General features: G+C 48.3%; 1 protein-coding gene and 1 long non-coding RNA gene across 5 annotated transcripts in view; one reads left to right on the top strand and one right to left on the bottom strand.

Moving 5' to 3' along the window:
• Positions 1 to 12,616, top strand: part of tex2 (testis expressed 2) — a 43,759-nt gene extending 31,143 nt beyond the window's left edge. For all 4 annotated transcript variants that reach the window (XM_061749377.1, XM_061749375.1, XM_061749376.1 and 1 more), the window contains 11 exons: positions 234 to 1,884; positions 2,573 to 2,773; positions 4,072 to 4,408; positions 5,394 to 5,683; positions 6,147 to 6,302; positions 6,660 to 6,759; positions 7,412 to 7,532; positions 7,966 to 8,088; positions 8,292 to 8,501; positions 8,775 to 8,895; positions 9,913 to 12,616. In XM_061749377.1, coding sequence (XP_061605361.1) covers positions 253 to 1,884; positions 2,573 to 2,773; positions 4,072 to 4,408; positions 5,394 to 5,683; positions 6,147 to 6,302; positions 6,660 to 6,759; positions 7,412 to 7,532; positions 7,966 to 8,088; positions 8,292 to 8,501; positions 8,775 to 8,895; positions 9,913 to 10,065 — 3,444 coding nt within the window. In that variant the 5' untranslated portion in view covers positions 234 to 252 and the 3' untranslated portion in view covers positions 10,066 to 12,616. The remainder of the gene's footprint in view (positions 1 to 233; positions 1,885 to 2,572; positions 2,774 to 4,071; positions 4,409 to 5,393; positions 5,684 to 6,146; positions 6,303 to 6,659; positions 6,760 to 7,411; positions 7,533 to 7,965; positions 8,089 to 8,291; positions 8,502 to 8,774; positions 8,896 to 9,912) is intronic.
• A 399-nt stretch (positions 12,617 to 13,015) lies between these two features.
• LOC133466069 (uncharacterized) lies at positions 13,016 to 13,808 on the bottom strand. Its single transcript, XR_009784832.1, has 4 exons — positions 13,612 to 13,808; positions 13,398 to 13,492; positions 13,188 to 13,222; positions 13,016 to 13,082 (listed from the first exon to the last, which is right to left on the bottom strand). It is a non-coding gene; the product is annotated as an uncharacterized LOC133466069 (long non-coding RNA).
• Between the last annotated feature and the right edge of the window lie 111 nt (positions 13,809 to 13,919).

A 13,919-nucleotide genomic window follows, 5' to 3' on the forward strand; every position in this document is an offset into this window, starting at 1 on the left:
TTTAACAGCAATGCAACACAATTGCAGACAGCGAGCAATTGTTGTTGTTCTGTTCTATTGTTGAGATCTGAAGTTCTCTTTGATACTCACAAAATGTGAAAAAGGTCTAAACGACAACAGAAAAAGATCGGAAATTCGACGGATCCCAACGTGATCCGAGCTAGTTTGCGACCGTGTTCCTCGTGAGCGTTTCATGCTACTGAAGGCGGCCTGCCTGTGTTGTCGCCCTCCAGGCTGCGAGCGGCGCGCCGGATGGCGACGAGCGGTCCCGGCGGCCACCGTGCCGACACCCCCCCCTCTCGGCACGCGCCGGGACCCAAGCTGCAGGTTCAGCGCTCCCTCTCGCGTGACACCATCACCATCCACTTCTCTGCTCTCGGCAAGGAGGAGGACGACGAGGAAGAGGAGCTGTACGGGGTAGACGCCGGAGGGAAACCTGGGCTTGATGGTGCGGGAGGTCCGGAGGTTTCCGGGCCGAAAGAGAAGCCGGTTTTTGAGTCTGAGACCACCACAGGAGATCCTCCCGCAAACGCCGCCTCTTCTGCCGTGACAATCGTTCCCACCTTCAGCAGTCCTCAGCTCAGCTCGACTCCGCTCGCCAGCTCCTCCTGGCCTTCCGAACGTCCTTTAGCCAATCTCCAGCCCACACGCTCCGGCTCCTCCTCCCCTTGCAAGTCTGCCGGCCTTTCATCCTCCAGACCTTTCCTCAGCCCGGTCAGGTCCTCATTCAATGACGCGGAGGCCCGTGAACCCGCCCCGCCGCCGACCACCGTTGCGCCGTCGCACGCCCGCCACAGACACTTAATGAAATCTTTGGTCAAGTCCCTTTCCGCGGACTCGTCAAAGGCTGAGCACCAGGAAGGGTCTGTTCACCAAGTTCTCCATCATGTCCCCCATCAGCAACAAGTACAGCCGTGCCAGCGGCCGCCTCCTCGCAACATGCAGCTCTTCAAGCAGTTCTCCCAGCCTCGCCTGTACTCCGCCCCCGTCGTTGCCAGTCAGGTCGGCGGAGACTCCAAAACGGCCCCCTCGTCTCCCACCGTGTCCCCAGATGGTAGGTCCTTCTTCAAGGTTCAAGAGGTGGAAGCCAAGATAGAAGATACAAGGAGACGTCTGTCGGAGGTGATGTCGGACCCGCTGCAGCTTTTCACCAAGCTCATGGGCGAGGAATCGGGCACAGGTGGCGTAGGAAGCGGCCCTCACCGGGCCAGGTTGCTATCGTCGAGCGCATCGGAGCTAAGCGGCATCACGGCGGTTAACGGGCAATCCGAAGGTTACGACTACAGCATTAAGGAGGAGGAGGGAGCCGAGGGGGAAGAAGATGACGAAACCCCCGTCGGTAGAGGACCTGATTCCGTCTTCTTCTCCTTTCCCTCACTGACACCAGCGCCGACTCTCAGCCAGACGTCCACATCCACCTTTGCCAGGTCGCCGTCGCTCACTCTGGGTCGCTGCTCCATGTCGGCCCTCGTTGCTCGTCAGGAAGACGAGGACTTCTGTGAACTTTACAGCGAAGACTTTGACTTGTGTACTGACACGGAGAGTCCAAATGGGGATCATCCAGGATCCCGGGGCCTCCACACCGGTAGCACCGGGTTGTGTAGTCAACTGGATGTTGAGGAGGAAGAAGAGGAGGAAGTGGAGGCTGTGCCTTGGATCGGCCTGGTCTGCCTGACGCAGTTGGTCTACTGCTACTTAGTCCTTCCGCTCCCACCGTATGTACGTGCGCTGGTCCACGGGATTTTTGCAGGCTTCACATTGGCCGTTCTGGTCCTTTGGCTGTCAGCTCCAAGGCGCTCCAACTTGGGAACGAGGAAGCAAAGGCGTGGGATAGAACCTTGGAATGTGGCCCAGCTCGATATCAAAGAACCAGACGTATTCAAGGTGAGACGCAAACAATATTAAGATTAAGCCTTAGGCCCACAAGTCTTTGATAGATTGGCAGTCACACTCAGTTTAGGCTGATTTGTTCTTTCGTATCTTTGAACATCTTTTAACATGCGGCCTCCTAGCACTGAAATTCAGTTCTCCAACATTCTTTGGGACTGACAAGGGCTTAGCTACAAAGCCAGTGGTAGCATTGCACCTTCTCTCGAGTGTGTTGAATCCTTCCGTCGGGTGGGAAAGCAACTGTATTTTGCACTTTACTCTCGGGAGACCTTCAGAAGCGAGTTCTAAGCAAATGATTTGCATGAGCTCAAGTCTAGAGAGTAGGGATGCAAGTCTGGAATGGAGGTGTTGAGAAAATACCAAAATAATCACATAGGAACAGCGAAAGCAAGCCTGCCAGAATCGGGTAGATCTGCAGCTCGGGTTGTCTCCTAGGGTTTGTTACTCAATCAATCCACTGACTGATAAGTTCAATTCATGAACAAAAGGGAGTCAAATGCCAATTTTCCAACCCTTTCGAGGTGAATTTTGCAGGACCCCAAAAGTGGACGTGTCCTGGTCACCTCATTTGAAGCAATCGGGTTTTTTTTGCTTTCTTTTTTATTCTCAGGTATCGCAAGCATCTTTTGTTTGGTTCAAACAAATTGTGTTTCTTCCCTTCTGCGTCCCCGCCACATCTCAGGGCTGGATGAACGAGATCCCCAGCTACGACCCGGAGATGTACCACGCCACCCTGACGCACTCCGTGTACGTCCGCCTCGAAGGTTCCGTCCTGCGACTGTCAAAGCCCAACCGCAACATCTCCCGGCGCGCCACTCACAACGAGCCTAAACCCGACGTCACCTACATCAGCCAGAAGATCTACGACCTGAGCGACAGCAAGGTGTGTTGGTAATGACCGGATCGCTGTTTGATTTTGTGGAACTGCCAATCTACAGCTGCTGATATTTCGGGGAAACTCCAACGCTGGAGTTGGAGTCGATTTCCTTCGGAACAATGTTACTTGTGTGTGACGTTTAGTGGTTCTACTCTATGAACATGGATTTTGTGTGATGGCGAAGGCTTCCTCCGCGGATATTGATCTTCGACTTGCCGATCAAAATCACGGCGTGTTGCGGGCGAGCCGGAGCTCATCCCAGCCGGCACCCTGGACCGATCGCCGACCAATCAGAATCAGAATCCTCTTTATTTGCCAAGTATGTCCAAAACACACGAGGAATTTGTCTCCGGTAGTTGGAGCCGCTCGAGTACGACAACAGACGGTCAATTTACAGAACACTTTGGAGACAAAGACATTGACAAAATCGTAGGCAAAGGACCATTTCAGTTCTCAATGATGATTCTATTTAGTAGAGGGGAAAGAAGTCAAACCTGTCTGGCCCCCGAAACCACGTAACTGGGTGTGCCACCCTTGGCAGCGATAACCAGGCTCGCTGGAGTCCCAAATCTTTGGGAATGGCTTGACCTTGACCTTTTCCAGACTGCTTTTCACTTGCTCTTGACTTTGTTTGGATCGGTGCATGTTGCGTTTCTTTTTGAGATCTTGTAGGCTGCGTCACTTTGTCTGACTTTTAGGTCATTCGTTGCTTCAACAACTCTGCCGTTGGTGTGGCCAGTGAAACGCAACTCGGCGTTCCAAAAACTTACGACGGAAAAAAAAGGAAGGCAATTACTTTTGATACTTTTAGCATTTAGAAACTGCCTTTTGTATCAAGTTGGGTTCTGTTTGTGAGATATTAAAATTGGTTTGATAAATATGCCCCCAAAAATCCAAAATTAGGAAATACTTTTTTCAAGAAACTGTATTTTAAGAAATCGCAAAAGTTTTGGAAATGTAAAAAAAGAAAGAAGAACTCTGCAATTGGATTTGCATGTTTTTTAAATAGATTTTCAAGATCAGAAGCTGCACGAGTAAACCAAATCGAATCCAGAACAGATCCAGCTTGCTCATTTGGCAGCAGTGTCAAGTAAAGACGCTTATATTTCTGTCATACTCGTAGCTGATCAGATGAGGTTGTGATGGATTGAACTAATTGGAAGTTATTATTCAGAACATTTGAAATCCTAAATGGAAGCCATTTGACGGTTTGTGCATATCAATGGCTTCCTGCTCTTAAAATGACGCCGATAGCGTTTTATTGCCTTTACTTCCATGTATGCCCCGCCCCCTCTCCTCCAAAGATCTACCTGATGCCACAGAGCCTAGCGAGGAAACGAGTTTGGAACAAGAAGTACCCTATCTGCATTGAGCTGGCCGAGCAGGACGACTTCATGTCCAAAGCCCGGGGAGAAAAGGTCGAAGGTGAAGAGGACAGACCGACAACGCCGGCTGAGAAAGCTGAGCGAGCGGACGCCAAGGTGGAAAAAGCCGAAGCGGCCGCGGAGGAGCACAAGAAGCCGGCGCCCGGAGGAGGGGATCTGACTATCTACCTGTTCGGGAGGACGGGTCGGGAAAAGGAGGAGTGGTTCCGGAGATTTCTGCTCGCGTCCCAGATGAAGTCGAACGGGCGAGGCGGCGGTCAGTGTACAACACACACACACACACACACGCACACACACATTTGGGAAGACATACTGCGCTCCGTTTTCGCGACTGTCGGAAATCCGGCGCTTGCGCGTGCATGACGCGACTCTGCGATGTGGCGGGCAAGAGCGGGACCGGTGTTGCTCATTTTGCTAACCAAAACAGCAGCACCAAAACATGTCAACGGTCTCTCAGGCCAATTCAAATCTGCCCTCCCTTTATTTGATCCGACACGAGGGCTGTATCAAACGATGAGAATGGAGAGAGGTGTTCAATTCATAAAAGTGGATTTAATGAGCATAAATTTGCTCAATCACACTTGATCTCTTCGTTTCTCATTCACAATAACATTCATCATCAACACTTCTTCTTGGGAAAAAAAAGTCCCTTTTGTAAACACAAATAAATGTTAATAAATGAACACTGAAAAGGTTCGACAATTTCACATGGTAAAATGAGCCGTCGAATTGCACGGCTGTCCTGGCCCGTACAGCGATCCCGTCCGTCGCGCTCGCAGGTGGGGCGAGGCGAGCTAATATTATAATAATATTTGCATTAGGCACAAACCTCGGGTCAAAAGTTTCCGTCGATAAATCACTGCTTTTGCAACGCGTGCGTGGGCGAAATGCCTTTGAAATGTTCAAAAGGAAGGACCACATGATTTGCAGAAATTAAACTCGCTTGTCTTGTTTTGACAAAACAAAATAGTCACTTAAGGGTTTGGAAATAGTTGCTAAGTGGGCGAAACTGACTGATTTTATATGTTGTTCGTTCCCGCATCGCACATCAGCGCAATGCGTAGGCGCTACCGGAAATTATACTGACTAATAAAGACCAATTCAAATATAAAATTAAATATAAAAACAATTCAAATAAAGACGAAGTAGTCAATCAAATGGATGAACCTCCCAGCCGTACATAATCCATACGAATTGAATGGAATTGCACAATTGAATATTATCCCCCTTTGTATTATTAGCCTCGCAGCCCCCCCCCAGCCACAGCAACCAGTCCGTCGGCGGCCACGAGGCCGACAGCGGGAGCGGCGGGCGAGGAAGCTCCGACGAGCTGTGCCACCCTCAGCCTCGCCACCGGGACGCCTCCTCGGCTCCCTCCTGCTGCTCCGCCGGAGGCGTGAGGCGCAAGATGCTCTTGGGTTACAATCTGTACATGGCCGAGTATGTCGAGCCCCGGCCCGCGCCCACGAGCCCGGCCGCCACGCAGAGCCCCGGGCGCAGCCCCGAGGGAAGCCCACAAACCACCAGAAAGGTGAGGAAGACGCCACGGGGAAAGCTTGAAGGTGGTACAGGGAAGTTCCGTATGTTCGCAGTTCGGCATTCACACGTTCACAGAGTTCACTCAGGAACCGATCCTGTCATCGGATGCAAAACTCACCACGCTGCTTGACCCTTTTGTCCTCAGCGGCGCTTCGTTTAGACAAAAGTAGGGCTTTGCCACCATTTTTGGGCATCCTGGTGCCAAGGAACTATGTTGATGTGAGTTGAGGAGCTTCATTTAGACGAAAGTAGGGTTTTGCTGCCCTCTTGTGGCATTTATAAGCAATTGCAAAAGCTTTTGTGGGGATGTCAATAAGTCGATTTGATTTGATCTGACTTTTGCTATTTGGGTATCGACCCCTGCCGCATATCGCGCCACGCTGTTCCTGCCATGCTCTACATTTCACGTCTACCTGATTGCATGTGTATGGGTGTGTCTGTGCCCCCCCCCCCAGACGCCCTCCCAGATGCCCGGGACTTCAGACGAGCCGGCCGAGACGGAAGCCTGGGTCAACGCGTTTCTGGGAAGAATATTCTGGGACTTCCTGGGAGAGAAGCACTGGGCCAACGTCGTCTCCAAAAAGATTCAAATGAAGCTTAGTAAGATCCGGGTGGGTGGTTAGTCTCTTTTAAATCAAACTCAAGTTCGTTCGTTCGTTCGGTTACGTGCGAACGCAGTACTTGAAGCCGTTCCGTCATCGGATAGCACGAATGTTCTCAAAATGTCGCCACTTGGGCTTTTTTGCTGCTGCACCGCAGCCTCGTCTTCCCGTTTACCGACTTGCGACCAATCAGAGAAGAGCTCCTTTAACATCGGCAAATGTCACGGTTTAGCACGACGACTGCTAAATGGCAAACAAGGTGGAAAAATACAAGTAAAGCCTGTTGTAAGAAGTCACAGGCTCCTCCTTGACATCATTTTTGCTTTTGAAAACTAAAGCTGCTTCAACTTTTGGGTGTTTTTTCAGCTGCCGTACGTTATGAATGAGCTCACGTTGACGGAGCTAGACATGGGCTTCTCCATTCCCAAGATTCTCGGAGCCTCCAAACCCTCTGTCGACCACCGAGGTAGGAACAGATGTTGTGGAATGATGCTTTTATGTTTGTATTCATTGCCGGCTATCCGGTTCGACTTCTCCACGTTCTCGTGTCCCTCCCGTTCCCTCGCTGCTCTTCTTTGAGGATGAACCCATTTGCCGTATTACCTCGCTCTACGAAGCCATAATAATTGGCTTCCCCTCATCTATTAGTGAGTTCTGCCGTGCCTCCCTCCCTGTCTCCGGCTCCAATGAAAAGCTAGGTTCAAAGGGCACGCAGCATTCTATTCATTTGTCATGAGTCAAAGTCGTGGTCAGGTCATAGCCTTGTCTAACAGCAAAAAGTGCTTTGCCGCCACCTTGTGTCATCTAACATCAATTACAAAGCTTTTTGAGCGCGCATCGACGGCTTGCGGCCTTTCGCCGGGTGGCTGCGATCGCACTTGGAGGGACTCTCGGACGAGACTAGGACACGTGGCGCCAACGGCGGCGGGGAAGGAAGTTCACCCAGCGAGGAAGTGCAGCTGCCCCGAGACCGAGTCTGACCTTTTTCATCCGCCACGGGATGAAAGCAGTTCTTGGCAGCCATGCACGAACAACAGTACTTTCTTGACTATGAGCATAAGAGGCACAATCACAGTTTTATAGCTGAAAGGTTTCTGTTTGCCGCGCTGTCTCTCCAGGTTTGTGGTTCCATCTGGAGGTCTCCTACACGGGCTCCTTCCTCATGACTCTGGAGACCAAGATGAACCTGGCCCGTCTGGGCAAGGAGGGCGAGGGCCTGGGCGAGCACGGCAGGGAGTGGTGAGCCCTTCGCTTTTATCGTGACGCTTTTGGGTCTGTGGCGTCGTACGCTCGATGGCTCGAAGGCCGTCGGGAAAACAAAAACGGATTGAAGTGGAGATGTTTCTGTTGTCCCAATTGCTCCCCTTTAATATGAAAGCATCTCTCTGGACTGTGGAATTACCCAACACACGGTGAGTCTCATAGGTCACTAAAACGAAGCGGGATTCGTTTCCTGCCTGCCGTGTGGGCCCTACAGCCACCTTTTGTTGTTGACTCATGTCTTGTTCTGACAAAAAACAAATAAAAAATAAGAATAAAACTCAACAAGAGTCAAAGATCGGAGACATCCAGCTTCATTTCCGTCCCGATACTTTTGTTTGACTTCCGTGATGTTCCTTTAAACAAAATCAAATGCTATTTTTAACTTTGCGTGTTTCTGCGCGCGCGGCAGGTCAAGGCCACGCGCTTATTGTTTGGCGGACAGCGACGAGGAGTCGTCCAGTGCCGGTTCCTCAGATGAGGAGGATCCGCCGGAACTTTTCAGTGACAAAGCTGTTCTCCCCGGAGGCGAAGGGTGAGCAAACATCCCTCAGAACAATATTGTCGAAAAAAACAAAGTTCTAACCTTCAGTTTACCCACGGACGACTCGCTGCTGATTTAATGTAGCGGCCGCCCGCTCCTTTCCATCATCGCTGTCGTTAATAAATAACAACAACTTGACTCACTGCTTCCTCCCGTCTGCCTCCGCTTCTCTCCGTACGTATGCGTATGCGCAGCTACGCGGGAGGCCACAGGCCCGGCAAGATCATGCGCTTTGTGGACAAGATCGCCAAGTCAAAGTACTTCCAGAAGGCCACAGAGACGGAGTTCATCAAGAAAAAGATGGAGGAGGTGGCCAACACGCCGCTGCTGCTCACCGTGGAGGTGCAGGAGTGTCGAGGGACTCTCGCTGTCAACATCCCACCGCCCCCTACGGACAGGATATGGTAAGCTCGCTTCCCGGAGGTCCTGGTTGAAGGATTCTGCACGGCACCCTCTGCCGGGTTACAACACCTTTGCAACGATATGCTTGATTGAATAGCGGTGCCAGGTTGGAATCTCTCTGCGTGGGCTTTGCATGTTTTCCCCACGAGGACAAGCGCTAGAGAAAATGATATCATATTTCATTCACCGTCATTTCGTTTACTTGCTTCTTTTCATCAGCATGTTTGCATCATGCAAATTCGAAATCCCCATTCACGTCTCCTTTGGGCGCTCAGGTACGGTTTCCGCAGTCCGCCTCACCTGGTGCTCAAAGCGCGGCCCAAACTCGGCGAGAGGGAGGTCACTCTGGTCCATGTGACCGACTGGATTGAGAAGAAACTGGACCAAGAGTTTCAGGTACACTGTGATAGAGATAGATAGTCAACTTGAATTGTGTCGTATTTCCGCTGCCGATATTCAAGTTTATGACAACCTTGAGGGCAGCGCACGGTGCAGATGATTCATGCTGCAAATGAAAGTGCAATTAACTTATGGCTGCTTCCCGGACACACACTTCAAAGCACCGTAATAAATAGCCAAGGCAATGAACGGTGCGGTGCCCTGAGGCACTCCTTCACACTTCTGCAGCAGAACCTTCGACACACTTCCGTGATGGCTTATGACTTTGTTTTTTCAGATTTGCTGTGATCGACATCACGCTCAGTTTAAATTCAGAACAAGACTCAGTGTTCACGTGAAAAAAATAAACACCGCACCCCAATTAGTACACTCGCTGTCCGTAATTATCTTTACTGTGACCGCTAACCAGCACCGCCGACGGGGCCGACGTGGCATCTGTACAGCTGACTGTGATGTTTCAAGAGAAAGTGCTACTGCGTGTAGCACAGGACAGACCTTTATACAACTTGTCAAACGCAAAGTCTCTGTGCTTGAATTCTTTGCAACAAAGTTCAGATGGGCTAAGCGGTTAACTCGTTATTGTCCGTGCGTGAACAGCTGCGTCTCGGATTTTAAGTCATTACGGTTGCTACTTGTTTGTTTCCTGATGGGGTCAAAGGGAGGCGTCTATTTGGGGAGAAGCATTTCTTTGAGGAAACACAAAATAAATTGACTCAATTTTTTTGAAATATATGTTTGGTGTAAATATACACAGATAAAGGGTTCCCCGTAATATAGTTCCACTAGAATGTTCACCTAATAGCACAGTTGCCCAAGTCATATTTCAACGTTTTTGGAAAAGAAGAAAAAAATAAAACAGTTTTTAGCAAGCACATTGGTATTTTTTATTGATATTCTAAGTTGAAAAAAAAGACTTTGGCCATTATGGCCTGTGGCTAATGTTATGAGGGAAATGATTTGATGTTTTTGGGGGCTACTGCAATGCCTGTCACAATGTGTTTGTCCTCCCGACAGAAAATATTTGTTATGCCAAACATGGATGACTTGTGGCTACCCATCATGCACTCTGCCATGGACCCGCGTTCAAATGCCAGCTTGATTACCGAGTCAAACGATGCCTTGAAGGGCCCAGAACCTGAAGAGTCTGAGCCCTCGTCGTACATGTGAAGAAGACGTCCGGACCGCTGCTTTTCACCATGGCAATATATTGACTTTGCACCCGAGAGAGAGAGAGAGGGAGAGAGAGAGAGAGAGAGTGTGTGTGTGTGTGTGTGTTTGTGTTGGGGGGGGGGGGGGGGCTCAAAGTTTGTGGCCAATTCCAAAAGTCTGGGCGTGTCTAGGCTGTTCAGCAAGTATACATACGTGCCGGCGCTTTGAGAAATAGCCATTGGAGTGACCAATAGCAACCATCAAACCTGTGAAGTACAGCTGCACCAAACTCGAGTTGTACAGTGTAGACTATTTTTTTTTTTTGTGACCTTTAAAGTGGCTTGCGAAAAGTGTGTTGACCTGTGTGGGACGATGACGAGAAAATAACCGGCGCGTCCGTGTTTGTACACGCATTTCCTGCCCAGATGTATCAGTCCTCACTAAATGCAAACAGGACGATGGCGATGTGAAGAGTTTGCACCCACGCGGCGTGGGCGCCGTCCAGACTGTACGCTTTGAACTCAAACCTTATGTAATGCGCAAAAGGCCTTGAAAAAGGAGGGGCTGGTACGAATTGAAATGTATGCGCAGACGCAGCAGCCAAACCTTTGCCGAAATCTGACGAATGTATTTATAAGATTCTCTCATTCACTTGACAATGTGCTTCTTAGCAACACTTTTCATTCAAATTACAGTTATGTGTTTCTATTGCCAAAGCATTGTTTCACTCTGGCTTGAAGGGTAATTAGTGGCAAATGCTGTGTACATTTCCCAGACAGGGAGTATTTTTTTTTTTTGGGGGGGTGCAGATTAGCAGGATATAAAATATCTTGAGTTTTGGGGGTCAAAACGTGCTGTTTTCTGGATTTTAGCCATGTTGTTTCAGTACTGTCCTCATATATTTGTTGAATAGAATTCTAAAAGGTGAGACGGTGCCTGAGGTGAGGCGAGCTCGTAGCACCCATTTTGAAGAACAAGGGCGACGTGCAGAGTTGTTTAGAGGAATAAAGTTGATGAGTCATACAATGAAGACATAGGAAAGAGTAGCGGTGGCTAGACTCAGGACAAAAGTGAGTATTTGTGAGCAGCAGTATGCTGCATACCAAGGAGCGGTGCCACAGATGCGTTATTTGCCTCGAGCGTGTTGCTAGAGAAGTACAGAGAAGGTCGGAAAGGATCTTTGTAGATCTAAAGAACGCATCTGACAACGTACCCGGAAAGGAACTGTGGTACTGCATGAGAAAGTCATCAGGGATCCGTTCCAAGCCCCCTTCCTGTTGCCTATGGTTTTCTTTCGGAGGGACCAGGAGTAGCAATGAACCATTCAGAGGCACAGCTGAGAAAACATCCAAGTGTTAGAGGTTGCCAGACTTTGACGGTTAGGACACGTTCCGAGGAGAAATAACGAGCGCAGTGATGCCTTGAGATGCGAGGGACCTGACTTTCGAGTGTTTTGAAATAGGAGTCGTAGGTTCGGACGATTGTTTGCTTCGACTTGCGAGTGAAAATTTGAGATTCGAGCACTGTACGGTGGCAGCGAATTCAACTCGACTCACTTTACAACAAGCGGCGGCAGTTTGGCAGATCGTGAGCAATTCTTCAAAAAAAGAAACTTCCAAGCTGTTTCATACCACATAAAACGGAGAATTACACGTTCTGCATCTAAAGCACCCACATAACTTTGCCTTTCAACCCGCTATGCTAACACGTGATGGGAAATGCCACAGACTCTTTAAGCAAGGAATATTCAAAGACAAACAATATAAGAATACTCACAGGCGTATGTTGTTTTTCCACTGCTAAAACAACCAATATCACAGCACTTACTGGGTCACTTAAAGTAGTTGTTAAAGTCTTGGTTTGTGTCTGCATGGCCGTATTATACTGCCCCCGGTGGCCAGGATGCGCACACCAGCAGTAGCCACAAAAATGAATCACAAGCTTTATTAAAAACACATTAGAAAAATATTTATTGGCTTATTTGGGGAGGCTGGAACAGATCGATGTTACGATTCATGGTAACAAGGAACGTGTTTTGAGTTACGAACGAACAAATTAAACTCGTATCTCAGGGCACCACTGTTTGTTGTGATAATGAGGTTGTGGAGCTGCCAGGCAGGAGAGAGAGAAGGTTGATGGGCTGTAGTGCGGTTGCGGTTGCAGAGGAGCATGAGGAAGATGTGCAAAGCTGCGAACGCGACAAGCCGAAAGAAAAGCACAGTCAGCCGCCATCCGGCCAAGCAACGCTTCTTCTGCCATTCGAAACCTGTTCGTTCCGTATCGTGCGCCGAGTCCCAATCGTCGTTTACTTCGTTGCTTTGCAGGCGACTTTGTTTCTGTAAGTGTATGAGGCAGAAAGTGCCTTTGTAATAAGAAAACATTCCTCCACAGGGAGCCAAAAAAAAAAAAAAAAGTTGGGCCATTATTGTCGTACATCTTGTTTCCAAAGGTTTTGGCGTTCATTTGCACTGTGAAGAAAATGTCCAACATTGCTGTTGTGTTCAGTGACGTCAGAATGTTATGGTTCAGGCCATTGTGGATCAATAAAGATATTTTTTTGCACTGATAAGTGGGGGGTTTTAATTTGACAAAATGGTGACAATAGTACAAAAGGGCTTGTACTACATAATATCCCTTGCTACGCCTAGTAGAACAGATACCTAGTATTCCACAGTTAACCATTTGTAGTTAGTCTCACACTTCCTGTTGAAGGAAATTAACTGCCAAGTAATTGTAAAAAAATAACACTGGCTGTCACTCGTGTGACACAATGGACAACTGTGTCATGTTTTAAAAGAGAAACTTGGGGAAACTGCCAAGAAACTCCAGTTATAACAGGACTTGTGATGTTCTTGCACCATTTCTTTTTTACCTGCATGACCACCAAATATGTCAATCAGGTTTTAAGCAGAGTGCATTATTCATGGAGCAAAACACAACAGGAGATTAATCGAATGAGAGACATACAGTAGGTGGAAAATGGGCTTTATTTAAAGATGTATAGTGCTCTTCTGAGTCAAACGGATCCAGGACATCTGAAGGGGAATAAAAAAATGTTTTTTTAAAAAGAGCAAATTTTATATTGGAAGACATTGGCACATCTCATTCAAAAATGGTCAACATGATTCTGTACAACTTACTCTTAAGTTATTCCTGATCCAAAACGGCACTGAAGCTGCATATGAAAATGGTGGAAATGTATTAATATACCAGATATAAAAGCTTCCTTAAACAGTATATGCTGTTGAATCAGATTTGAAGTTGACTTCATTGTACATCAGAAGTCTAACGCAATTGGATCATCATTGACAAACAAAAAGGCTACTTATACATTATAAAAGCACACCTACCTTTTAATAAACTGCATTCACAAAAAGCGTCCACCACGTGCTCCGCCACGTGGCTGCAACGGCACGACAATTTCAACACGGTTTAACTTTCACACCTGGACAAAATAGTAATATTAATAATAGTAATAAAAATAATAATAACAATAATAACATGTGTCAGGTTAACATTGAAGCCTCTTTATGAAATGTGTCTGTACTGAAGAAAATTCCTTACCGTGAAGTGTTTTCAATCGATCTGGTCACGTCGAGCGCTCTATTAAATTTGCAGATACCGACATATTTAAAACGTCATCCGACATAGAAAATCACCATATAAAAAGCATGAAGTCATTTTCGGCGATGAAGCAGAAGCTGTCGAACCGGCGAGGACATGCTTTGCCTGACCGCACTGATCTCGGAACAAAGGGCAAGGCACCCGGAAGTTGTTGATGCCTCTTCCGGCGCATATACTCGTCTCCTATTGGCTGACCCCGCCTCCACTCGCGTGGCACGTTTACCACGAAGCCCCACCCCCACCGCTTT

The sequence above is a fragment of the Phyllopteryx taeniolatus genome, chromosome 16 (assembly GCF_024500385.1).
Source record: "Phyllopteryx taeniolatus isolate TA_2022b chromosome 16, UOR_Ptae_1.2, whole genome shotgun sequence".
Taxonomy (NCBI): domain Eukaryota; kingdom Metazoa; phylum Chordata; class Actinopteri; order Syngnathiformes; family Syngnathidae; genus Phyllopteryx; species Phyllopteryx taeniolatus.